The sequence below is a fragment of the Tenrec ecaudatus genome, chromosome 12 (assembly GCF_050624435.1).
Source record: "Tenrec ecaudatus isolate mTenEca1 chromosome 12, mTenEca1.hap1, whole genome shotgun sequence".
In the NCBI taxonomy this organism is placed as follows: Eukaryota; Metazoa; Chordata; class Mammalia; order Afrosoricida; family Tenrecidae; genus Tenrec; species Tenrec ecaudatus.
In genome coordinates, this window is record NC_134541.1 from 70,745,801 (window position 1) to 70,772,031 (window position 26,231).

At 42.1% G+C, this 26,231-nt stretch overlaps 1 protein-coding gene across 7 annotated transcripts; it reads left to right on the forward strand.

Moving 5' to 3' along the window:
* The first annotated feature begins 575 nt into the window (after nucleotides 1-575).
* Nucleotides 576-25,516, forward strand: MSANTD2 (Myb/SANT DNA binding domain containing 2). Of its 7 annotated transcripts, XM_075564146.1 has the most exons (5): nucleotides 667-1,255; nucleotides 10,000-10,154; nucleotides 11,502-11,601; nucleotides 12,905-12,965; nucleotides 23,975-24,114. In XM_075564146.1, exons 1-4 carry the CDS (start codon nucleotides 758-760, stop codon nucleotides 12,932-12,934), a joined length of 783 nt encoding a protein of 260 aa, XP_075420261.1. In that variant the 5' UTR covers nucleotides 667-757; the 3' UTR covers nucleotides 12,935-12,965; nucleotides 23,975-24,114. The 7 variants fall into 7 exon arrangements, with proteins under 7 accessions (XP_075420259.1, XP_075420261.1, XP_075420265.1 ...); XM_075564144.1 differs by lacking the exon at nucleotides 10,000-10,154 and having other exon boundaries at nucleotides 576-1,255; nucleotides 11,346-11,601; nucleotides 23,975-25,516; XM_075564143.1 differs by lacking the exon at nucleotides 10,000-10,154 and having other exon boundaries at nucleotides 712-1,255; nucleotides 23,975-25,516.
* Nucleotides 25,517-26,231: the final 715 nt, after the last annotated feature.

Here is a 26,231-nt window from a genome sequence, read left to right on the forward strand (position 1 = left end):
CCGATAGCCTACCTCTGGAGAGCAGCTGAGTGCTTTCGTCACTGCATTGCCACAGCTGCTCCTTACATTCCTGGTGAGGAGAAATTAGGAAACTTGCAGGCCAGGGCCAGACTCTAGAGTAGCACAGTAACATTTCTGTTGGGCTCGCACTTTCTTACAGGTTCAAGTTATACACAAACGTACTAAACATATCTAATTCCAGAAGTGGTCACACCCACCCACACTAACTGGCAATCCGGGGTCAGGGAGTTGCTGTTATTCAAATAACGGTCTCGGAGTTCTTGAGAAGCAACATCAGCATCCAAACTTGAACCCTGGTCCTTATTTGCTATTTCAAATCTCCCTCCAGAAGCGCTCGCACTCGGTAGGTTCGCCCGCCATCATCCTGCATGTCATTGTCTACACTCAAGGCCAGCTGAAAGGGAGGAGCGCCCACAGGGAGAGCGCGACCCGGCCAGCTCTCCTAAGTGCTGGCGCCCCCGAGGCTCACCCCTCACTCCCGGGGCTGAGATAAGGAGAAAGCGGGGAGGCTCCTCACCACGAGCGCCCTCCAGATCCCACCCTTCCAGCAGCCAATTCCCCGCCCCTCGGCCCCGGGAGCAGCAGGCGGCTGGGGCGGGCTCGCGGGCGGCCTCAGGGCCGCAGCGACCTTCCCGGGCGCCCACCGCCCCCCGGGGCCGAGCGCAGCCCCGCGCTCCAAGTGGCCGGATGCGCGGGCGCGTCACTTCCGGGCCGTGCCGCTGCGGCCGCTCGGAAGATGGCTGCGCCCTGTGGCTCGGAGCTGCCTGCCAACTCGCCGCTCAAAATCCCGAAGATGGAGGTCCTCTCCCCGGCCTCTCCCGGCGGCCTGAGTGACGGGAACCCCTCCTTGTCGGAGCCGTCCACGCCTCGGGGTGCCTCCCCGCTCGGGCCGGGCTGCGCGGCGGGGTCGGGGGCAGCGGCGTGCGCGGGGCTGGGGCCGGGGGGCCGCGCCGCCGCCTCGGCCGCGGTGGCGTTCTCCCCTGCCGGCGGGGGTGGCGGGGCCGCGGCGGCCGCCGCCTGCCGGGGCATGTCGTGGACGCCCGCCGAGACGAACGCGCTCATCGCTGTGTGGGGCAACGAGCGGTTGGTGGAGGCGAGGTACCAGCAGCTGGAGGGAGCCGGCACGGTGTTCGGCAGCAAGGCCCCGGGGCCGGCCATGTATGAGCGCGTGTCGCGGGCCCTGGCCGAGCTGGGCTACGAGCGGACCCCGTCCCAGTGCCGGGAGCGCATCAAGGTAACCCGCCGCCCGGCCGGGGCCGCCAAGCAGACGCAGGGAGAAGGCGGGGCGCGAGCCTGCGGGCGGGGGCCGGCTGAGGGCAGGGCAGGCCGCCCCTCCCGGGCCCAGGACGCGACTCTCCTGGCCGCCCTGGTCTTCTCTCCCCGGGAAGGGCTTTCTTTTCCGTTTTCTCACCTTCCTCACCCCCACCCCGCCAGCCGCCAGCCCGTACGCTTCCTGAGTTTGCAGTTGGGCGTGCCTGCCACCCCCCCACTTTTCTTGCCACCCCGCATTTTTCTTGCCAGTGGACGACGCGCCTGCGCTCTGAAGTTGGTGGTTTCTTCATTGTGTGCTGGGCTGCAGTCCGGGTGCCGCTGGCGCACCTCACACCCCTCCGCCAGCCCGCCGGCGGGCTTTGTTCCAGGCATAGAGATTCCTAGGTAGCTGTGCACTACTGGCCTGGCCTGAGATTGAGGAGGGGCAGGAGGAGGAAGCCGGGAAAGCCCTAATTGTGGACTTTTCTTGGCATGATGGTGGCAGAGCCATACAAAAAGCACTTTCCCAAGGCCGGCTTTTGTGTCATTTGCCCTGCTTCCAAGTTGGGTGACGAAGAACGAATAAGATTTGCGATGCCCTGCTAATCGGAAAGACCCGATTGTAGCTAGATTGTGCATTATTGGACTGGTGTTAGTGGACACAATGAAAGTTGCTTTAGCTGAGGATTGGTAGCTAATCTGTGGTGTCCATGCCTCCAGAGTTAGATCGCTCAGTCGTTTCTGCTGAAGCGCCTTTGCGAAAGCTAGTTTCCATTGCTTCATGAATTGTGCAGAATGTGAGAGCAAGGAAAGTTCTCACTGTGTGTGTGGCTCTCATTGTGGATCTGAATGTTCAAATGCGGAGGCTTTGAGGCTAGAAGTTTTACCAGCTGTTGACCCATTTTGTGGTTTTTAATCTAGGCATGTAAATGCATTATTATGGCAGATACGGAGTTGAATTTTACATACACAGCTTCCATCATCACATAGTCCCTGCTAGAGTTAAGATTTTGGTAGAATTCTTGTAGATTTAACTGCAATGATTCCTGTTTATAGTCATGGCATTTTTCTCTGTACTCCCTCCTTGGTAGAGATGGCACTTTTTTGGTAAGAACAATTATAATGACGCTAAGGGAGTTTTCCCCCTATTTGTGCAAAGTGATTGCTCCAAAGTGTGTGAGGTCTGGGCTCCAGTAGTATTTATCTGGAGGCACTGTTGCTTAGAGAACTGGGCCCAGAAGATGAGATATTGGAAACACTATTTTCAGTGACCTCTGGTGATGCAGTGGTTAAAGGGTTTTGCTGGTGGGTGGTTCAAATCCAGTCACTGTTCAGCCAGGAGTGTGGTTGGAATCAGGGGAGCCAGCCCTCCCCCCAGTAGTCACAGGTTCAGTAAGCACAGTTGTACAGTTGAGATATATAAAGATTATATTAAAGTCATTAAGAGCATCGTGTGAGGTAGAAGAGAGAGTCAAATAATAGACACATTTCATGGTAGCATGCTCACCTCCTGGATGGCCATGATCTTACCAGCCAGGTGCACACACAGTGTGGGCCAAGACGAGGTGGGACGTAGACCTTGCAGGAGGCTCTAGGACCCTGTTAATTGCTAACCCAGGGTTATATCTATTTAGGGGAGTGTGGTTACAGGTAACCACACATCACAGGAAGGGGCAGTACCATAGGCATACATATTATAGGAAGGGGATATACAATGGGCATAAGCGTGACAGGAGAGGGATGAGCTAGGGGTGTGCACATGATAGGAGGGGGAGGAACTAGATGTATACTGTGACAAGGGCAACCCTAGATTCATGATGGCGGCCTACCCTTGGTCACCCTTGGGCGTGCTTGACCTCTCTGGGGTCACCTACAAGGAAACATAATTACTATCCTTATCAGAAGGGAGTGGGCCCTATTTGTGGGATTGACAGTGGTGACTGCTTGCTCTAGATGGCAGATAGCCCTTAGGGAGAATGACCCCTGATCTACTTCTGATGACCTCCAAGTATATAAAGCAGCTAAGTTGGGCATACATTTGGGGGAGACAGCTTGGGAAAAATCCTTGTTTCCCACATGCGTGGCGTTGTAAATGGTACTTTTTCCTTTATGTCTTTTCAGAGCTTTCTTCAGTAGTATACAGAAATCCAGTTGATATCTGCTTGCTAATTTTGTATTCTTTTTCCTCTGCTGAATCCCTTGATTTTTCTCAATATTTTTCTAGTCTTTAAGGTTCTCAAATATGTAGAATCATAGCATGTACAAATAGTGAGAGTTCCACTTCTTCACCCATATGTATCTCCTTGATTTCTATTTGGTGTATGATGGTTCTGGCTATGACTTTCAGTGTGATGTTGAACAGGAGTAATGCTAAGGGGCATGCTTGCTAGTTCCTGTTTTCAGGGAAAATATTTCTAGTTTTCCCTGTTGAGTGTGATATTGACTGTTAGTTTGTCTTATATAGCCTTTATTATGTTGAGGAATATATCAGACTGCTTATCAACATGTCAAACAAACAAAAAAAAATTCTTTTTAACTTGAGAGTCTTGTGTGTACTTTTTTAGTGAGTTCACGTACCCCTTGAAATTATGTGGACAAGTGTGTGTGTTGTGTGTGCTTATACACACACACATTTTTTTCTGGCAAGGGAATCTATAGTTTCTATTGGACTGTCAAAGGATCCAAAGCTTTAAAAGGTTAATAATCTTTGCTGTAGAAAGGCAGGGGGAAAAATGCCTCCCACCCCCCACTTTAAAGGGGAAAGATAACTTTCCAAAACTTTGCTCACAGCACTAAGAAAGCGGGGAGTGGGAACTTCATTTGCTGGCTTTGTTGTTGTTGTTAGGTTCTTTGTTTTGTTTTTTTAAGGGCCTAGTCCTTTGGCCAGAAATTAAAGTACAAAAAGGATCCCTGGTGGCACAGTAGGTTACACATTGGGCCGCTAACTCCAAGTCAGCACTCTGGAACCACATTCTTCCTCAGGAGGCAGATGAGACTTTCTAGTCTTGGAAAGACTTACAGCCTCAGAAATCCCTGGGGGCAGCTTCACTCTGCCCTTCAGGAACTCTGTCAAGGAGAATCAGCTTGACTGCAGTGAAGTTGTTGTTGTGTTGTGTTTTTTTGTCTTTTGAGGGAGGTGTCCTGGAATGAGCATAAAACCTAAAGAAATAGGTAATGTGCTGCTCCAAAAATTTTACTCCAGACAACTAACTCCTCATTAGTTGTAGCTCTCTGTCAGACGCTATGAATGTAATTTATCCTTTATTCTTACCCATTTAGCTGTGAGCTGAAATGTGGAACTCTACTGCTTACTTAATTACTATCTTGTTATCCGCCATTTCTGGTTTATGACAATAGAATCTGTTTGGCACATTAGCCAGTGATGATGTGGAGCATCCTCTCCCTCAGGGAAGATCTTCATTTGATCTCCAGGAGTTGGGCTGTGCTGTCCCTCAACTTCCTCTCCCACTTGCCACAATGTCCGGTTACCACAGGGGGGCTGGCCTACTCTTTGCCCTGGGTCTCTGGTGGAGCACGGGCAATAGCAAGTCAGCAGGTGCCCTTTCTGGGGTCCTGGCTCCAGTTGCAACTGCAGGCTCTGCTATTCAAAATTGCTGTGGGGTGGGAGGGAGGAAAGGAAAAGGCATAGGAAGCATGTTTGGAAATAATGCTTGTGAGTTTAATGATAGCCCTTAATAAGCCAAACTGGGCCCGAAGTCTCCTGCTTTGTGGGACCAAGTGTCTGCCAAAAGCTTCCAGTGCCACAGCTTCCACTTTCTCTGTCACCTGCCAAGGCCAGAGGGTCCAACAGGTTCCAGGGTGTGAACACAGGACATTCAGGGGTGGGAGTGGAGGTCCTGAAAGTGGGTCCAGGAAGGAAAGAAGCGTTGATCCAACACAGGATGAAAGTGAAATGGGTAAAACCCTGGGTCTTAAAATCATAGCTCTAAACCTCCATCACAGAGGAATAATGTGTAACTGGTCTTATCACAGTGGGTCAGTTAATCTTAACTGTTACTATGTCTATGATCATATTTTCTCAATTAAAATACAGTTGAACAAATTAATGGTCTGAAAACAAGTTTTTTCCATTTTTGCATAATGCCAATTTTTGCATAACAGCCTAGTATTAGGATGCTATGTTGGTAAATGAGTAGTAGCTATTTTTACTTAAAAGTTTAAAGTTGTTTTTCCTTCCCTATTTTTGTTACTTCCATAAGAAAACTTAGCTAATTTAGTACGTTTTGAGTCTTAAAATATAAAAATAAACTGAGTGTTGTTTTGTTACTTCGGTTAACTAAGCAACTAGTTATAATAGTAATAGGAAAGCAGTATAACTTTAACTACTTTAAAAAAGAAAGCTCTCTTTTGCAAACACTTGCTGCTTCAGACTGAGGTACTATTTTAACACTTTTAGAAGAAAATCTGTCACTAAAGATTTACTCTCTGTTATTTCGCAGGCCTCCCGTGTCATGCAAAAATGATATTTTTAAGGCCTTACTAGCCAATAAGTGTATTGTGTAGTAATCATTTGGGTAAAAGGAATTTCAAATTAATCATGTTTAATTGATGGGGTTTTCAGATAAACTATGTAATCCATTTCAAGTATGACCATTTCAAGAATCTTTTCTGCTTATTTTTTTTTCATAACATTGTTGCCAACTCTTTTTTTGTTTGTTTCTTTGTTTTCTGCTCTTATAACTAAGCTATCCTTGCAGTTTGACTTGATTTTTCATATGACACCTTAGCCTGGGTTTGCTGATATTTTTGAAACAACACGTTTGCATACCTGTTATGCCTTATTTCTATTCCTCGTAATATACTCTCACTTACTGTTAGCTCTGTTAGAGCAGTGGTTTTGTCATGGTGTGGTTATTTTTGGATTGTATGAATTGGGGCAAATTTTGAGAAAATTATTGAGGGTCTAGCCAAATTGGTGGCATATATGCTTATGATATATTTAGTTTGGAACTAACAAACCTGGGAAGAATTTAATTCTTCTCACTTCCGGAAAGTCATAGGAGGGATTAGAAGACAAAGAAGCATATTCATTCCAAAATCATAATGTCAGAAAGGGCTTTGATGAAACCACTGGCCCTACTTAAAAATCTTAATTTCCAAGCCTTTCATTATTTTATTTGCCCTTTTCTGAACTCTACAATTTCCCTCTCTTGTAGCTGGTTCGATGCCCAGAACTGAATGCTGTGCTCCAGCTGTGGCCTCACCGGTGCTGAATAGAGAGGAAGAGCCACCTTCATAGCTTACATGTGATTCCTCTGCTCATACAACCCAATACTGGATTTACTTACTTTGGCAAGCTAGCTGCATTGTGCACTGTATTTAATGTTACGTGTACTGTAACCCTGGGTCTTTCTCTGCATTGCTGCCGTTAAACCCCCAAATCCTGCTAATCTCAAAGCCCTGCTTTTGTTTACCTGCCCCTCTCTCCCATAGACTCCCCTTACATTCATCCACAGTGGATGTCATTCTTGTATTCTCTCCGTTCCTTTCACTCTAATCCAAACTTTGGCAGAACTCTCACTTTATCCTTGTCAGTTTTCAGCCATCTTCATTTTTTCCCTGCTTTGGTGATTGGACACCTTTGAAGCCTTTTCTCCAGTTCTTTGCTTTTGTAGTCGTTAAATACATAGACCGGTGAACGTAGTAAGCATTCACCTGGCACTTCTCTCAGATGAAATAAGGGCCCGTGATCTCCTCTGATCTAACCATTTGAGCAAGCTGTTACCTCTGCTTTAGCTCTGTCCAGATTTCTGGACTCCTGCTCTCTACCCCTATGACCTCATTGAAGATACAGAATCCCTCAGAAAGGGAAACTGAGATAATACCAGTGTCCCATGGAGATTTCTAACAATAAGGAAAGTATTATTAATCCTAATTGTGGCTAAGTCTAATAGCTTTAAGTATACGCTTTGTCATCCAGAGTCATTAATTTTAAAACAATTCTGAAATGAGTAATATAAAGAGAGGGGAGGAGAAGTAAGACTTTTGTGTGGAAGAGGACATCCTGTATATGCTCTTGTTTAAGCCGAGTTTCCCAGCACATTTTCAATGCAGTTTTTTGTGGTAAGATTGGGTGCCTCGGCTGATATTCGCGTCAACTTTATACTCGAGTCTGTATGGTAGTGCCCCATGAAAGCCAAATTGAGGTTCTTGCTGAATCTGATATATCGTTGAATCTAGGAGGTGAATTCCTAGATTCGAGCATTATTTACGCTCAGATTTAGAATCAGTTTTTAAATTGTTTCATTTAAAGTGATAACAGAATCTTTTAATTACATATTATCATTAATCATTAACAAATGTGGAAAGTATAACCTTTCCTGACTTACTTTTGATAGGAAGAACCGGAAGGTCTCCATGATCCCTTTATAACGCATTTCTGAACTCCCTCAGGTTTGACTAATTCCACTGTTTTCGACAGTAGCAATCATGCTAATATTTTCTTGAGTTTCAATTCCCCTGCCACAGCCCCCATTTTAGTTGATATGCTCAGCGAATTACAGTCCATTTAAAAATAGTTGTCACATTATTTTAATACTTCCAATTCCTATTTTGTCACTATAGCAGTTACCAAGCATCTTTTCTTCAGGCATCTAATAGATCTTTTCCATATTAGCTTATCACATGTAAAAGTATATTATAAAAGTATCTATGAAGCTTACTTCATGATGGCAAGATCTGTCCAATTTTTCAAATTAAATGTAAAATAGATCACCAGACTTTCTACATATATTTAACTATTAGATATTACTAGCATCCCAATGCATAGTTCCCTAGACGTGTAAAAATTTAAGCTCAATTTGATGATTTCGAAGAAAATGAGTCCTTTCTGTGGTCTCCCATCAGGTATTAAGCTAAGATTTGTGGCTTTGTATCTACTTATACTTAATACATGTGGTGGTTCTTAAAGACTTTTCTACGAAGGAACATTGACTGTTTTACCTTGTCTTAAAAAATTACCCCAAGTGACAGAGTCACTGAGCTCTTGTGTGTGTGGAATACTTGTATGTAGGCTGCCAATAAATGATAGGCAGTGGCTTTACTTTCATCTCCATTGATGACTCTTGGAAGGGTAAAATGAGCAGGTTTATGGTTCTTGGAAGAGTTAGATTGGCTGGGTGTTCTTGGAGGCAGAAACTAGATGCTGTGAGATAGAAAGCGATTGGCTGGAGATGTTTGTGTTCAAATTTGAGTCCCTGCAAGGGAAGCAGAGGGCACTGGGAAGAAGGAGTGTGTAGAAGTCCAGGAAGATCAGCTGCGCCCATTTGTCTCCTTGCATCGGAAGGTTTGCCTGGGACACATTTTTCCCAAGTTCATATTTCCACTTGATTCTAGAAAGTTTTGTGTTAAGGCTTGTGACTGTCCCTTTACAAAGAGAAAGAAGGGATGCTTTATCACCAGTCTCAGTTCTTAAAACAGTTGCTTGTAATTCCAGAAGAGATTGGAAGAAAGGGAGAATGGATAGGCTGGCTGGCTGGCTGGTGTTGAAGTGGCATGACTAATTATTGTTCTGTTTATGTCTGCGGAAGATGGCCACGGGTAGCCTGCTTTCATTACTTGTTTTGTCTTCCCAGATTTCTGACCTCAAGGGACAGATGTGCAAAGTATTTGACAGAGTGTCTTGTAGTTTGTACTGAACATTTTACGGAAGTTTAATAAATAATAAGAGTTGTATTTTGACTAGAATAAATGATGTGTGAGGATCTGTAAAAAGAAAAAATACTGCTACCGAGTCACAGAAACCATTACTAAACAGAAATATCAAAATGGGAGGCCGTTGTTTCTCACCATCACCTCAATCTACAGTTCTAAAGGCAGTGTTTCATTCTCTCTAACCCGCACCGTGATTTGGTGCTTTTCCCTTTGCACCATGTCCAAACAGCAGTTGTGACATCCTCGGGGATTCAAATCCTGTTTGTGTTCCTTTTAAATGTTCTTCGAGTCTGGGGAACAAAAAATCTGAAGGGCAAGCTCAGGGCTGTAGGGTGGATGAAGTAAGGTTTCCTAGTGAAGTTTTCATAGGACAGCCCTTGGTGCCCTTGAAGAATGAATTGATGCATTGCTGTGATGGTAAAACATTTCTTCAGTACAATTTTCCTGGCCGTTCCTCACCGATGTAGGAGTTTTCCTAGAAACCTCTTCATAAGAAGCCTTCATGATTGTCCTGTTATAAAAGACAAAAAGAAAAAAAAGAAAATGTATTAGTTATTCCTTTGTCGTCTTAACCTTCTGAGGTGACCTCTCTGCCTTTAATTTAACTGACTCAGCTTAACCCCTTAGAAGCCACTGTTTTAATGGAATCTAAATCTCTGGATCATATAGTTCAGAGGTCCTTAAACTACGGCCCATGGGCCACATGTGCCCCGCTGAGGAATTTATCCAGGCTGCCGGGTGTTTTTGCCCCGTTTTGTTTTTTACTTCAAAATAAGATATGTGCAGTGTTGATAGGAATTTGCTTATAGTTTTTTTTTAAATTATAGTCCGGCCTTCCCACGGGTCTGAGGGACAGTGAGCTGGCCCCCTGTTAAAAAAGTTTGAGGACCCCTGAGATAGGTAAATCCAGATTAGTCCCTGATTATGATTTGTTTCCTAAAATCATCTTCACTGGCATCCATTATGCTTGAAAGACTTATGGAAAGATCAGTTCTTTGAGCTTGCTGATCTTCTCGCAATTTTTTTTGTTCTTCAAGGATTTTTTTTTTTCAGGCACCCAAGACAAGTATATTATGGCGAGAACTTGTCTACATCCATCCAATGACCACCGAGACACGTTTAAGCCTGGTTGAAATAAACACATGCACGTGTGAATGGAACCCTAGTGACAGTGCTGTTTTACTCACCCTCGAATTGGCTTATGGAAGGTAACCTCACATTCAGGAGAAAGTTGTAGTCTGGCTAATGCCCCCAAATTCAGCCTGCAGAGAACTGGCTTGTTACACAGTTGAGTAAGCCATCAGGAACAAGGGCCTTCATCTGAAGAAAATTCTTAGAATGAAGCCCAGTAAAGTAGAAGAGAGACTCGAGAAAGCAAAGGGAGACCGAGTGGTGACAGAGACTACAAATGGAGCTAAAGTAAACTTGGAAGCTGGGACTAAGTCCTTGGTTTATCTTTTGAAATGTCATGTAAGAGGCTATTAAACCCTGAAAACTGGACTAATAATCAGAAATATATGTTAAAAATAAAGACCATGAAGAGAACTGAGGAGTTGTAGGTGATAATCAAATTAATCTCAATTTGATCTGTGGACTTGCACAATTATATTTTCTGTGTACCATGTGGCAGTAAAAGTGGTGACCTAACAATCTCCACCCCCACCCCTTGAGAAGATATCATTGGCCTCATTTGTTGGTCTGTTTAGCTGACAGAGTGGGGAGATTATTGGTAAGCTTTCAGACACAGGTATTAGTGTACTATTTCTTGATTATTGATATTTAAGCGTAGGAATTTATAGCTTTACTGATCTGACTATTCTAAATTTTAGCAGCTTCTCCAAAGATAGACTGGTTAATAATGAATATTGACTACGTGAATAGTACGTTTTAGTAGCTAATGGTTTAAGCGATTATTTTTGTCTTGTTCCTTTTTAATTAAGAGTAAGGCAGGTTATATTCTTTGCTCTGGGAATTCTTCTTCCTGTCCTCCTTTCCCTCACTTTTTCTAAATTCTGGGCACAATCGCAGCTCTCTCCCTCTGTGGCAGGTGTGCATCCTATTGGCTGGCTGGTATTTATTGTTTTGTTTTTTCCCCTTATTCTTTTAAAATGGGAGTGGGGATAAAATGTGTGTGTGGGTTACATGCAATAATGTGTAATGTTTCTTGTTTAATGGATAATTAACTGCAAAATAATTGTTTGAATTATATAACATGTTTCAATAAATGCTAAATTAGTAATTTATTTCTAATATAATAATAAATTTGAAATCTAGCATTCCTGTAACAATGTGTCTATGTTTGTTTGTCTGTGTCTGTCTAATAGTAATGAATATCTGTGGTCCATACCTGGAAGAGGAAGTACAGCTTTAAAGGAATAACAAAAGACTTTGTGTCTTAGACCCTTCGCAGGTGTTACAGTCGGGTGAAAGAACATGGTGTTGGGAAAAGAAAGAGCAGTTACACATTTGAACAGTTGGAACAGGTGTTTGGTCAGGGAGGATGGGATGCTCAGCCCTGCCAGCCTGTACTTATTAACAGTAGTGGGTTGTACCAGGAGCTGGAGTCAGATGGCAGCACTATGGAGGAGTATTCACAAGAGGACTGGGGAAACCACAGTCAGGATCTCCATGGCTATCCAACAGATCAGGAATTGGGTAAGAAAGTCGATATGTACATTACACACACACCCCTTTATATGTTCACTGGTTCTCACTATGTACCACTCTTATTCTTTACACAAGGCATATAACCAGTGTTTGGGGGGTACTATGGGCATCCTTGGCTTAGCCTTAAGCTTGCCAGCTAGTGCTTGGTGTTCATTTAGTGATTTGGGTGCCAGCAAGATCCCAACATTAGCTGGTGTGACTTATACATGAAAACAGAAAAAGAAAAGAAAACAGAAAAATAATGCTGTTGGCCATCAAATCGGAACCTTTTTTTGCCTAATTAAAGGGGCATGTATAATTGTTTCTTTTTGAATCACATGCATTTTAAAACCACTAGCTGCTCTGTGGGAGAAAGATGAGCCTTTCTACCACCATGAGGAGTTACAGTCACAGAAGCCCACAGGGGCAGTTCTGCCTTGTCCTAGAGGGTCTCTGTGAGTCAGAATTGACTCAGTGGCAGTGAGAACTAAGTTTCTACTGGAACCATTTATAATAACAAGTTATATTATGACTTATTAAAGGAACTGTTCTTACTCCCAGTGGGGACTCAGACAACCCTCTAGAAAGTAACAAGTAGAATTGGTGATGAAATTGTGTTTCCCTAACTTAATGTAAAAAGTCCATGGGAATTGTTTTACAGACTTCCTGCTGATAGAGAAATGCTAAATCAAGAGAAAAATAATAAGATTAAATGCTAATCTATTTCTTAAGAATATAATTTACATATATATCAAGTCTTGGAAGACAGGTTGTATAATTTAACACTAAGATGATATAAGAAAATTGTATAATAAAAAAGAAAGATGCTAATTGACCTATAACTTCTAATTTAAACACAGTAATAAGATCTAAGTTACTTTGCTGTCTCAGAGGTCTGTTGTTTTTTTTTCTTTCTAGAAATGTAGGTCCCCCAAACCTTTCTGGGGACAAAACCAATGTGACATAGTTGCAGAGTATGTTGATTCTGGTGTTTGAGCAACAAGTGCTCTGTACATAGAACATCGAAGTTTAAGAGCATTACTTTCATTCTTGTTCTGTTGAAATTACGGTTATGGGAAACTAAACTTTTAGCTGCCTTGCTAGAAATCCACTGGTTGTTAACATTGAAGAATCTTATACATGTAAAAGTATGCGTCTTATTACATAAGAGTTGCATTTATAAATCTTGATATTAGACAGTCACACTAGAGTAAGTCAGGCATTGAAAAATGCAAACATGTCTTTTATCTGTAAAAATGCATGTGCCACTGTGATAGAAAATATAATCTGCTTCAAAAATTTTGCCTTTCAGATGAAATACCTGTTACAAAGAGAACATTAAAAATCAAACAAGAGTCTTCTGAGGAAGCACAGTAAGTGGATGTTTCTCCATTCGGCAAAGTGTGTTGCCTAAGCTAAGTCGCTGTTAACAGGATTCAGAAACTCATCGCCATCGGCCTATGTGATGGGCCGCGTTTGAAAATCACCAACTGCTCGGGGGGAGAGATGAGATATTTTTTCCTCCCATTGATATTTATGATCTAAGAAACCCACAAGGGCAGTTCTACTCTGTCCTCAAGGGCTGCTATGAGTTGGAATCGACTTGGTGGCAGTAAGTTGCGTTTGAGACATGCCATGAAAGCTGCTGTTGCCCTCTGGCAGAATGGTTAGGAGCTTAGCTTGTGACTCAAGGGTTCATCAGTTGGAATCCATCAGCTTCTTCCTGGATAGAAAGATGTGACAGTGTCCTTTGATAAAGATTTACAATATTGGGAACCCCGATAGCAGTCTTACTAGAGGGTCACTGTGCGTCAGAATTTGACTCAGTGGCAATGGGGTTCAATGCTACTGAGAGAGCACACATAGTTATTCCTTCTCAACTTGTTAGTTTGTGTTTCTCAGCAACTAATCTAAAATTTGGAGAATTTTGTATAGAGCAAGAAGTAAATAGGCTACCTAAAAATTTGTGTCTTTGTGTGGTGTGCTTGTGGGTGAGTGTGTAGATACCTAGATTTTTAAATAAGGTGCAAAAATAAAGTCATAGGTGGGGCTGGTTGTACTGGACTGTGATTTTGAAGATAGCTTGCTCAGGTGACATAACATAGCACACAACTGTTTTTTTTTTTTTGATGAGTAGTAACTGGTGTCTTAAAAGCTTTTGAATGACCATTGAAGGTACACTGTTGGTCTCTCTCAGTCTGGAGAAAAGAAGAATGGTAAAAACTGAAGACACATGAAAACAGTTAGTCCAGTGGACTTTAAAAGACCCTGTGAACATCACTCTCCATGACCCTGAGACCAAAGGAACAACATGGTGTCCGACCATCACTGCCAACTGCTCCAAAAGGGATCCCATCCTAAGGTGCTAGGTACCGTGGGAAATAAATGTGAAAACTCAAAATCATTTTTTAAAGACCAAACTTACTTGTCACATAGAGACTAATGGAACCCCTGAGACTATGGGCCTGACACCGAAAACCAAACTCACCGTCATCAAGTCCATTCTGACACATTGTATGGCCCTATGCGACAGGCTAGACTGCTTCTGTGGTTTGCTGAAATTGTATACTTTTTAAGGGAATAGAAAGCCTCATCTTTTTCTTAAGGAGCAGCTAGTAATTTTGAACTGCTGACCTTGCAGTGAGGAGCCCAACTTGTAACCACTCTGCCACTAGGGCTCCTACCTTTAGTCACCCTTTAAGTCTAGAAATGGCTTAATTTTCAGCCAAACAATAGACTTATAAGGGGAACAATAACACTGGAGAGGAATACAGACCTTGGGGTCGAATGACCCTTTCACAGGGGTCTGTAAGGGGAAGAATAACACTACAGAGGAATACATACCTTAGACAGTGGTTCTTACCCACTTTGGGGGATCAAATGACCCTTTCACAGGAGTCGTCCGATTCATAACAGTAGCAAAATTAGAGTTGTGAATTAGCATAGAAAATAATGTTATGGTTGAGGGGGTCACCACAACGTGAAAAAAAACTATTAAAGGGTCGTGACATTAGGAAAGTTGAGAACCACTGCAGGCTTAGAACAACCAATCATTTGGAATCAAAAGAGCCGCATTTACCCAAGAACAAAGTTCAGAAGGGTTTCAAGAAGGAGGAATAGAAATAGGAAGGAGGTGGATAAGTGATATTTACATTGAGGGGATTGCAATGAATGAAACCAAATAATATATGACTTGTTGAATTTAAAACTGATGATCTCTAAACTTCCTCCCGCTTCACAATAAAAAGGGTTTTTTTGTTGTTGTTTTTTTAAATCATTTTATTGGGGGCTCGTATGATTGCTATTGCAATCTACACATACATCCATTGTGTCAAGCACATTTGTACATTTGTTGCCATCATCATTCTCAAAACATTTGCCTTCTACTTGAGCCCTTAAAATCGGCTGCTCATTTTACCCCACCCTCCTCCCCATCCCCACCTCCCTCATGAACCCTTCATAATTCATGAATTATTATTTTGTTATATGTTACACTGTCCGACGACTCCCCCCACCTTCTCTGCTGTCCATCTCCCAGGGAGGAGGCTATATGTAGATTCTTGTAATCAGTTCTTCCTTTCTACCCTACATTCCCTCCACCCTCCAGGCATTGCCACTCTCACCACTGGTCCTGAAGGAGTCATCTGCCCTGGATTCTCCCTGTGTTTCCAGTTGCTATCTGTACCAATGTACATCCTCTGGTCTAGCCAGATTTGTAAGGTAGAATTGGGATCATGATAGTGGTGGTGGGGGAGCATTTAAGAACTAGAGGAAAGTTATATGTTTCATCGTTGCTACCCTGCACCCTGACTGGCTCATTTCCTCCCCGCATCCCTTCAGTAAGGGGGTATCCAGTTGCCTACCAATGGGCTTTGAGTCTCCACTCTGCATTCACCCACCTTTACAATGCTATTGAGCTTTTGTTCTTTGAAGCTTGATACCTGATCCGTTCGACAGTTCTTGGTCACACAGGCTGGTGTACTTCTTCCATGTGGGTTTTGTTGCTTCTGAGCTAGTTGGCTGCTTGATTATCTTCAAGCTTTTAAGACCCCAGATGCTATATCTTTTGATAGCCAGGCACCATCAGCTTTCTTCACCACATTTGCTTTTGCACACATTTGTCTTCAGTGATCGTATCAGGAAGTGGGTACCCACAGGTATGGTTTTTAGTTCTTTGATGTCTGATAACTTGTTCCTTTTAAACCCCATGGTCAGACAGGCTGGTGTGCTTCTTCCATGTGGGCTTTGATGCTTCTCAGCTCGGTGGCCGCTTGTTTAATCTTCAAGCCTTTAAGACCCCAGATGCCATATCTTTTGATAGGCGGGCTCCATTAGCTTTCTTCGCCACTTTTGTTTATGGACACGTTTGTCTTCAGTATCGTTCAAGAAGGTGGGCATCCACTGATACGATTTTTAGTTCTTGATGTCTTGATAACAGATCCCTTCTACACCTCGTGGTCAGAGGGGCTGGTGTGCTTCTACCATGTGGGCTTTGATGCTTCTCAGCTCGATGGTCGCTTGTTTTATCTTCAAGCCTTTAAGACCCCAGATGCTATATCTTTTGATAGCCGAGCACCATCAGCTTTCTTCACCACATTTGCTTATGCACACATTTTTCTTGAGCAATTGTGTCAGGAAGGTGTGCATCATGGAATGCCAATTTAATAGAACAAAGTGTTCTTGCATTGAGTAAGTGCTTGACTGGAGGCCCAATGTCCATTTGCTGGCTTAATACTAAACCTATAAATATATGCATGCTGATGTTTCCCCGCACTAATATAAATATATTTACATATATCCACTTCAGTCTTTACATTTCTTTTTATTTATTTATTTATTTTTATTTTTTTAAATTTTAATTTATTTTTTTTCCAGTCTTTACATTTCTATAAATACCCTTTGTTGCTTAGTTCTTTCCTCTATTTCCTTTTACTTTCCTCTTGTCCCACTATCATGCTCAGCCTTCATTTGGGTTTCAGTAATCTCTCTCCATTACATTGCTCTTGCTGAATGCCTACCAGGCCTCTCACACCCTCCTTGCCAGTGGTTTTGGATCACTTGTTGCTCCTCTGTCCCTGGGTTGGTCAGCACCACCTCCAAACCATAGCAAGATAAGCGATGAGTTGAGAACACAGTGATGACAACAAAAAAGAAAACCAATTACCCGTAGACGAATAAATTATTTAAAAGAAAAAAAAACCCTTAAATAGATCAAGGTCTGTTTTTTGATCTCTAGGCGTGTCCTTCAGGCCAGTCCGATGGGGTACCATGCTCTGGCCCCAGAGTCAGTCCTTTGTACTCCCTCAAGGGCTCCCTGTTTTGCTCCCAAGGTAGGTCTGCCACACGCTTTTAGTGGTCTGCCTCGGTGTCACAGGCTCAGTCTGGGCCAGTCCCGACACTGAATCTCCAGTGTTGTCTCGCTTAGGGCCCTGGGCCATCAAGGGATGGTGTGTCTCATAGTGAGATTAGTCATATTGTCCACACTGGGCATTGGCTGTTCGGAGCGGGGATATCATCCTCCAGGCCTGGTGGGTCAGGATGTGCTCCTCTCTCTTCCTCCCCCTTCATTTTCTCCCATTTGCTCTGATCAGACGTGCCCCTCTCCCCTAGCTGCAGCTTCAGTGCTGTCCTCTCAAGTAAATTCTTCTGGGGGAAGGGACAGTTGTCCACATAGCTGGTACAGGGGCCAAGCACTCAGGCCACTCCACTGGCTCCCCACTCCTTGATGGCTGCTGTATTAGTCTGACGCTGACTTTAAATCTGCTCCCTCTTTCCCTGTGGAGACACAAACAATACCCTCCCCTGGGTGGGTCAGTGCCCTATTCCCGCATCATGTATTTTTTTTTTCTTTTCCCCTTTCCTCCCTCCCCCCCATTTTTAGTTGGCTACCATATGTACTAGATTTTGTCTGGCCCCTGTCATTCTACCTGGACCTCACCCCTGGAGTGTTTGTATACAGTAGCTTTTTCCCTGTGCCCCTTTTGCATTTACTTTTCTGTTCTTTCTTTTTACATATATGTTAACTTAACCTCAGCGGACTCATGTTATACTTGTCCTTTTGTGCTTGGCTTACTTCACTTAGCAGAATGTCCTACAATTCTTCCCATGCGGTTATGTGCTTCATGCGTTCATCACTGCTTTTTAGCGATGCATAGTACTCCATTGTATTTATGTACCACAATTTTTAATCCATTCGTCTGTTGATGTAAATTTGGGTTGTTTCCAACTCCTTGCGATTGCGAACTGTGCCGCAATGAACATTGGAGCAGAAATGTCTGACTGTGGTTTGTTTCTTGCCTCTTCGGGTTATATGCCCAGTAGGGGGATTGCTGGGTCGTATGGTTGCTCAATTTCCATCTGTTTTAGATATTGCCAAATCAATTTTCATAGTGACTGTACATACCTACAGGTCCACCAGCAGTGGATGAGAGTTCCTATCTCACCACAGCCCCTCCAACACTTGTTGCTTTCTGATTTTTTGAATTGGGCTATCTTTGAGGTGTTAGGCGGTATCTCATAGTTGTTTTGATTTGCATTTCTCTTATGGCTGATGATCGGGAACATTTTCTCATATGTTTATTGGTCGTTTGGATTTCACACTGTGAAACTTCTGTTCAGGTCCTTTTCCCACCTCCTCAGCGGGCAATTAGTTTTGCTCTTATTGTAAGCTTGCAAAGTATTGTAGATTTTAGTAATAAGGCCTTTGTCTGATGTGCCACTGCTAAAATGTTTTCTCAGTCAGTGGACTATCTTATTACTCTCTTGTTGAATTCTTTCGATGTACACAGGTGTCTTATCTTACTTGTCTATTTGTGCTCTGTATTTGTGTCCTTCCCTATTTCTGCTAGCCTATGTATTCCCTGTGCCAAGATTCTCAGGTTTGTCCCAGTTCCCTCATTAATGGCCCTAATAGTTTGGGGTTTTATCTCAACGTCTGTAATCCACCTTGAGTTGATTCTTGTGCATGGAATGAGGTAAGGGTCTTGCTTCATTTTTCTGCAGGTAGATATCCATTTTTTCCAGCACCATTTATTGAAGATGGCATCTGCTTCCCATTTAATATTTTTTTGGTCCTTATCAAAGAAGAGTTGCCTGTATGGTGATGTTTTTATTTCTGGGTCTTCAGCTCTTTTCCTTTGGTCTGGACATCTGTCATTATGCCAGTACCACATTTCTGACTATTGTGGCCGTATATTGTACATGGTAAAGTCAGGTAGAGCAAACCCTCCCACTTTGTCCTTCTTGAGGATTCTCTGCTAATTCTGGGCTTCTTCCCTCTCCATATGAAGTTGGTAATCTGTTTTTCCAATTCTTTGAAGAAGGATGGTGGTATTCGTCTCGGGATAGCATTGAACTTATATAGTGCCTTGGGCAGAACTGCCATATTTGATATATTGAGTCTGCTAATCCAAGAGCGTGGGATATTCTTCCATTTGTTGAGGTCACTCTTGATTTCTTGAAGTAGTGTTTTATAATTTTCCTCAAACAAATCTTTCAATTTTTTAGTCAGGCATATCCCTAGGTATTTCAGTTTGTGCTTGGCTATTGTAAAGAGTACTACCTTTTTAATCGTCTCTTCTGTGATCTTGTCTGATGTGTAGAGAAGTCCAGTAGACTTCTGTTTGTTGATTTTGTATCCTGCCACTCTGTCATATTCCTCCGTTCCTTCATTTGTTGCTTGTGGAATTTAAGGGCTCTTCGATATATGGAGCCACAGCGTCTGTGGATAATGATAATTTTGCCTCATCCTTCCCCAGATGAATAGGTTTAATATCTTTTCTTTGTCTTATGTTGTTAGCTAGGACCTCCAGTATGACGTTAATTAGGAATGGGGCTAAGGGGCATCCTTGTCTGGTCCCCTTTTTCAGTGGAATTGTTTTTGTCTTTTCTCCATTAACTATCACATTGGCTATTGGTTTTTCATATATGGCTTATATAATATTGAGGAATTTTCATTCTGTTCCTAGCTTATCTTGAGTGAGATGTCTGTATAACCTCTATGTGCTTGAATTTACTCAAGTTCAACTTGTGTCCCAGCATGTGCTCTATTTTGAATATGTGCCATGTGGACTTGAAAAGAATGTGAATTTTTTTTTGCATGTGTGTGCAAAGCTCTGAAAATATCTATCAAGTCAAGTCGTCCAATTGTGCTATTTAGATCTTTGGCCTCCTTGTTGGGTTTCTTTCCCAATGATCTGTCTTTTTCAAAGAGTTGTGTATTAAAGTCACCAACTATAATTTTTGAGCCTGTGATCTCTTTTTTCATCTTTTGAAGTGTTTGATTTATATATTTTGCAGGTCTCTCATTAGGTGCATATATGTTTCTCACTTGTTTTTGGTCTTTTGTTCCCTTGAGCATTATATATTGCCCATCCTTGTTTCTTGTTATGACCTGTATCTTGAGATGAATTTGGTCAGATAGTAAGATCACAACCCTTGCTTTTTTGCATTACCGTGTGGTATATTTTTCTCTAGGCTTTTTTCTCAAACTGTTTTTATCTGCAAGCTTGAAATGAGTCTCCTAGAGGCAGCAAATCGATGGGTTATGTTTCCTCAGCTCGTCTCTTAGCTTCTGCTTTCTAATGCCTGAGTTCAGGCCATTGATATTCAGTGTTATTATATCCATCTGTAGACATTGTGATCTAATCTTGTTCCTAATAAAAAGTATTTTTAAAGAGTCACAGAGCTCTAAATTTATGTAGCGTTGGGTAAGATGATAGGGCCAAAGGTACACTGAAATTCCTATATTACATTTTGGGAATAAAAAACAAAATTTGGGGGTGACACATCTATAAATGCAAGAAGCTTTGTGGCCATAATGGGTTACATTTTGCCCTGCTAGCTGCAAGTTCAGCAGTTTGAAGCAATCAGTTGTTATATAAGGCTTTCTTGTTCTATGAAGAGCTACATTCTCATTAAATCAGGGAGCAATTCTATCCTGGCTCATAGGGTCGATGAGTGAGGATCACTCAGTGAGTTTTTTCTTTTCTACATTTATAATTGTGGCATAGAAAGCAGTTTTAAGAGGAAAAACGAATCTTCCTCCAAGATTTTAGCATCATCATTTTTCTAAGGCTATCACACTGTGCAGTTCCCAGAAATGTCACATTTGTAGTTTTTTTCAATAATTTAAGTAAATCCTCACTTAAATATAAGTTTCTGTGTGTGCAGGAACAGCATACCTCTGGCAATAGTGAATGTCAAGGCATGAGGCAAGAGTAACACTGGCTATGATGGTGAAGGTTACGTGTTGACTTGGGTCGTGATTCTCCGCGCGTTGGCAGTTTTGAATAATGATGCTTGGTTGTTGTCTCACAGTGATCCTTCTGCTGTGACATGGTGTCGTCCTCATCCCTTGTCACATGGCACTGATTTTCATATAACACACCTAGTATGTATACGTGATAAATGAGGAGTGTCTGTAGTTTCTTCTTTTAGCAAGCCAACGCCATTTCCTTTCCTTTGTGGATACTCATTGCTCTTTTAAAGTATCTCTTTGGAATCAAAGAATTCCTATTGTCATCTGATTCCATGCCCGAGGAGAAAATCAGGTTTCAAGCATCAGGAGTTGTTCCCCATACTCATAATCGTTAAGGCACTCAAAGAAGAAAGCAAGCAAGCTATGGTCCAGATCTGTACGTTTCAGGCCATCTCTTGGTGAGAATTATAGGTGATTTCTCTTTTCTTTCTTTCTTTTTTTTTTAAGATTGTGATCTCAAAGTGTCTCAAAGGAGGGGGAGCATTATGAATACTGTTTTTAAAAACTGAGTTATCACAGGTTCAGAGCTCTGTCCCCAACCTAGCCATCAGCTGTTTCACAAAATGCCCTACCTCTCCCTTGAAGCCACTAGAGACGTGCAGAGCAAGCCCTGTAGTCAGTGTAGCTGGGGATGGACTCCAACTTCACAGAATTACTACCACCAAAGCCAAAGCACCTGAACTTTTCCTGTGGTTGTAACTTAAGAAAACAGGAGCTACAGCACAGATCTCAGGAACTATTTAACTCTCATGACCAAACGGTTTTGCCCTTGGGGTTTGTTGTTCATAGCATGTGTTTTCAGTAATGGAAGGCATGCTAAAATAGAAGGGAAAAATTATGAGTTTATGTGAAGATGGAAAAATATTATGTGACATGTATGTCCTAAATCTACTCTTGTTGAACAATTGGTATAGAGAGGCTTGTTTTTGACTATTTATAACCCCACACCAAACACACACACACACGCACACACACACGCACATGCACACAAGTAGCAGTACTATTAGAATGGCATAGCAACTTCCCAAGAAAACTGAGAGTCTTAAAATGTTGGTGGATGATGTATATGCGATGAGCCACTGTAAGGTTAAGTTGGTGGGTCTAATTCTCATTTGTGCTCTATGGCTTTGAATAGCTGTTATTAGCCTGGAACCCACGGCATGTCAAGCCTAGATCAAATCAACCACATAGGAAATTGATGGGCTTCCCTGAAATATCCAACCTGTGCAGCTCACATGATTCTTGTTGGGTTGTTGATTTCCTGGTGCAAGAGTGTCTTTGGAGCTATTCCTTGTAAATCTGAGTTTAGTGGTAAGGTGACTTAGGCCAGTGACGGTGCTAAATGAAAAAAATAAAGTTTCATTTGGTTAACTGGATTATTTTTCTTTGTAGGTGTTAAAAACAAAAAACACTCACTGCCATTACGTCAATTCCAACTCATAATGACTCTATAGGACAGGATAGAACTGCTTCTGGGAGTTCTAAACTCTAACCCTTTATGGAAGTAGAAAGCCTCATCTTTCTGTCACAAAGAGGCTGGGGTTTTCGAACTGCTGACCAATATGTAAACCAAATGTGCCCTCAGGGTGGAATTAACCTGAAGTGGCTGGCTTAATCACCAGTAAAATGCAACATCCTTCACCTGTGATGAGGAGTTGTCCACTTGGTCAACAAATATTTTTCAAGTGTCTATGTCAAGTACTGAGGTACATCATTGATAAAACAGGCAAAGATCTACCCTTCATGTCACCTCCTTAGCCTACTTTTTCTTGAGATCAGTAAAACACATTTTAAAACTACATACAGGAGGTTAGTGCATAAGAGAAATAATTTTTCATTACACTATTTACTCATGCAGAAATGTGGAGCTAATTTTATATTTTTAACCTCACGAGTTTTACAAACCAAACATGTAAGAGTGGTCACCATCAAGTGCTTCTGTGTCCCCTGAGAAGGTGGGTATAATTCCCAAGTTAGAGTGATTTTCTCTAGATGATCGCACTAGAGACGGTTGTAAGCCAAACTGAAGTGTGGAGGGCAAATCAAGGTCCCCTTTGAGACTTCAATTAGCAGCCAAAACAAGATACTAGTTCTTTTGTCATCCTACAAATTAAAAGTTGAGAGTAAGAGGACAGTTTAAGAATGGCTTTGTGGAAGGCTTCTGTGAGAATTCCCAAAACTCTTCTTCCTCTGTATCCATTACAAAATATGAGTTAAACGGCACATGAGACAAGAATATCCACATATTTTCTTACTGTCTTACTGTACACGTCAAAATTGACACAATTTCTACACCCTTGCCGCCCTTTGTAAAGGATTTCCTGGAAGAGCCAACTCATTTTCTTGACTCCTTCTCTGGTAGAAACTTTCATGTGAATGGTTTGAGATTACCCTTCCTAAATTTATGGTGCATTTAAGTGTGTGAATAGTGACGAATTACAAACAAATTGAAGAAAATGTTATTTTATCTGTATGTTGTCTTCCATTATCACTGATTTATTTCGCTACACCAGGCAAGTATAGACAAACCTGTATTGAACTAGCATCAGATTTTTGAGGGCAGAAATTAAACTGTTAATTATTTTAAGCAGCATTTGACCCTCTCTTGAGTACAGTTTCGTGTTTCGGGTAGTTAGGTCTGAAGACCATCATTAGTATGCATGATCAGAGCCATAAAGGGGATTGAAGAAGTTCATGGGAAAATTCCATTACCTTTTAATTCCATTTCACCTTGAACCTTTCCAGCCTCCTCATAGGTGTGATCCTTAGAGTCCCGAAATCCTCGGAGCTGCTGTCTGATGTAGCCAGACAATAGAAAGAATGGAAAGCAGTTTATTATGGACTTTTGAGACAATCTCTCTGGGGGTGTTTCTCAAATTTTACTATTGTGATTGTCTAGATTTGCCTTGTCCTATGTAGTAGCCACTAGTGAGATGTGGCTTTTTAAAGTTAAATTACAAATTAAATAATGTATGGGATGCAATACCTTAATAGTTATGACTTAAGTGCTAATGCCCACTTATTATGCAGTAGAACTAAAGGTCATGTCTATGACAATAAAGAAGTTTGTTAGAGAGTGTTGATCTAGGCACCTGAGAAATTTTGTTTTTTATTTCTTTCTAGGAAGAGAGATATCATGCAGAATATTGTGCAGATTTTGGAATCGGTACAGTTGAAATGGGAACTATTTCAGAGCTGGACAGACTTTTCCAGGCTTCATCTTTCAAATAAACTGGCCATTTTTGGAATTGGCTATAACACCCGTTGGAAAGAGGACATCCGGTACCATTATGCTGAAATCAGCTCCCAGGTGCCCCTAGGCAAGCGACTTCGGGAGTACTTCAACTCAGAGAAGCCGGAAGGGCGGATCATTATGACTCGAGTACAGAAAATGAACTGGAAAAATGTCTACTACAAGTTCTTAGAGATCACCATTAGCGAAGCGAGGTGTCTGGAGCTGCACATGGAAGTCGACTGGATACCCATTGCTCACTCCAAACCCACTGGAGGAAATGTTGTTCAGTATTTATTGCCAGGAGGCATTCCTAAGAGCCCAGGCCTTTATGCCATTGGCTATGAAGAATGTATCGAGAGGCCTCTCTCACCGCACATGGAGCGACAGTCCCTGGACCCAGGGAAGGAGGGCGGGGTTGACATGGAAACCCTGTCAGCACAAACCTCATTGCAGGTGGAAATGGAGCCCACCCAAATTGTCTATTGCTACCTCGGGATTGCTGAGGTCAGGACTCTACAGCAATGCTTATTTTTACATTTCCAAGCTAATACCAAAACCTTTAGCAAAGATTGGATTGGTATTAATGGATTTTTGTCTCATAACTGTATTGTGGATCCTGGAGTTTCTCCCAAATCCATTTACATCAAATTTGTAGAAGTGGAGAGGGATTTTCTTTCTGCGGGCTCTTTAGTTGAATGCCTGGAAAAAGCCATTGGATACCCCTTAAAATTTAATAACTGAATGTCATCCTTCATAAGGATTTGGACTGTTAACTTCCTCTACTTGTTTCCTAAATCTCAGACTGCCCCTCATGCAGAAGCTGCCACCGGAGTCTTCGTGGAAATGTTTTTTCCACGATGGGGCCAGTACAACTTCTAGGAAATCATAGTAGACTTTGGGATGAAAAAACAGACTTTACCGGAAAATACTCATTTTCAGCAAGCTGGCAAAAAACAGTGAATGTGCATGGTGGGCTATCTGTCTCATTTAAAAATATAAAAGCAATTTTAAAACGGATTTCCAAGCCCTACTATGAACAAATGTAGGTACATTCCATATTGGACAACACTTATACTTTGAGTTTCATATAAATTTGAAAAATTGTATTTTTTTCACGATGTTTCTTTTTTACACATCTATGCCTCTATATAAGTGTTATTTACAAACCTCAATAAATAAGTAATAGATAATGGCAAGTAAATCTTGAGTCACATTAAATAAAACTGTTTCTTGGTATCACTCTACTATTGTACATAATTTAGAGGTTCTTTTTCTATTGTCACCTGCCAAGTGTTTTGCTACGTCCAATCAGTGTTGCCTGCAAAGACTTTTGTTTCTGTGATGTACCAATGTTATGGTTGTATTGCCATTTAAACTTAAAAACAAAAACACATTAAAATATTTCTTGGCCTCTTGGCGTACTAATTGAACTTTTTGTAGTTGACCCTGGCTTTACTGGCACTGGGGCCTGTGCTATGAGTTTACTGCTAAGAATGACAATTCAGGCTGCCTACCCCCCTCCTCCCCCCTTCTCTGTCCCTTTGTAGCAACTTCCTTATTTCTTGTCAGAGCACCAAGTTATTGGACCTCTCATTTTCTATATTCTATCTGTACATGACTAAGATATTCCTTCTGAGCCTGTGGTTAGGTGCTGGTGGGTTGGTTCCAACTCTTAGTGACCGTGTGTAAAACAGAGGCAAACACTGCCCAGTCCTACACGGAACTCACAATTGTTACATCTGGGCTTTAGTGTTGCAGTCATTGTGTCAGTCCATCTGGTTGAGGCTTTCCCCCTTTTTTTTTTTTCAAAGCTCTTCTACTTTACCAAGCTTAATATCCTTTTCCTGGGACTAGTCTTTCCTGATAACCCATTCAAAGGGCTTGAGATGAATTCTTCGCATCCTAGCTCCTAAGGAGCATTGTGGCTGTTTTCCTCAAACAAAAATTTGTTTGTTCTGCTGGCCCTCCATGTTACTTTTCGATATTCTTCACCAACATGGCTAGTCGGATGCACCACTTCTGCTTTATTCAGTGTCCAAATTTTACATGTCCACTTTAGTTCTTAAGAAACATCTTTGCTCTTTTGACCATTTAAAGAGATTTGCTTGTACACAATGTCGCTGGATTTCTTTCTTTCTCTTTTAT

Excerpts from the sequence above, each read along its gene's own strand:
- MSANTD2 (XM_075564144.1), top strand. The coding sequence starts at position 758 with ATGGCTGCGCCCTGTGGCTCGGAGCTGCCTGCCAACTCGCCGCTCAAA. Across the intron at positions 11,602-12,904 it reads TCCAACAGATCAGGAATTGG|ATGAAATACCTGTTACAAAG; the intron begins GTAAGAAAGTCG and ends TTTGCCTTTCAG. Across the intron at positions 12,966-23,974 it reads GAGTCTTCTGAGGAAGCACA|GAAGAGAGATATCATGCAGA; the intron begins GTAAGTGGATGT and ends ATTTCTTTCTAG.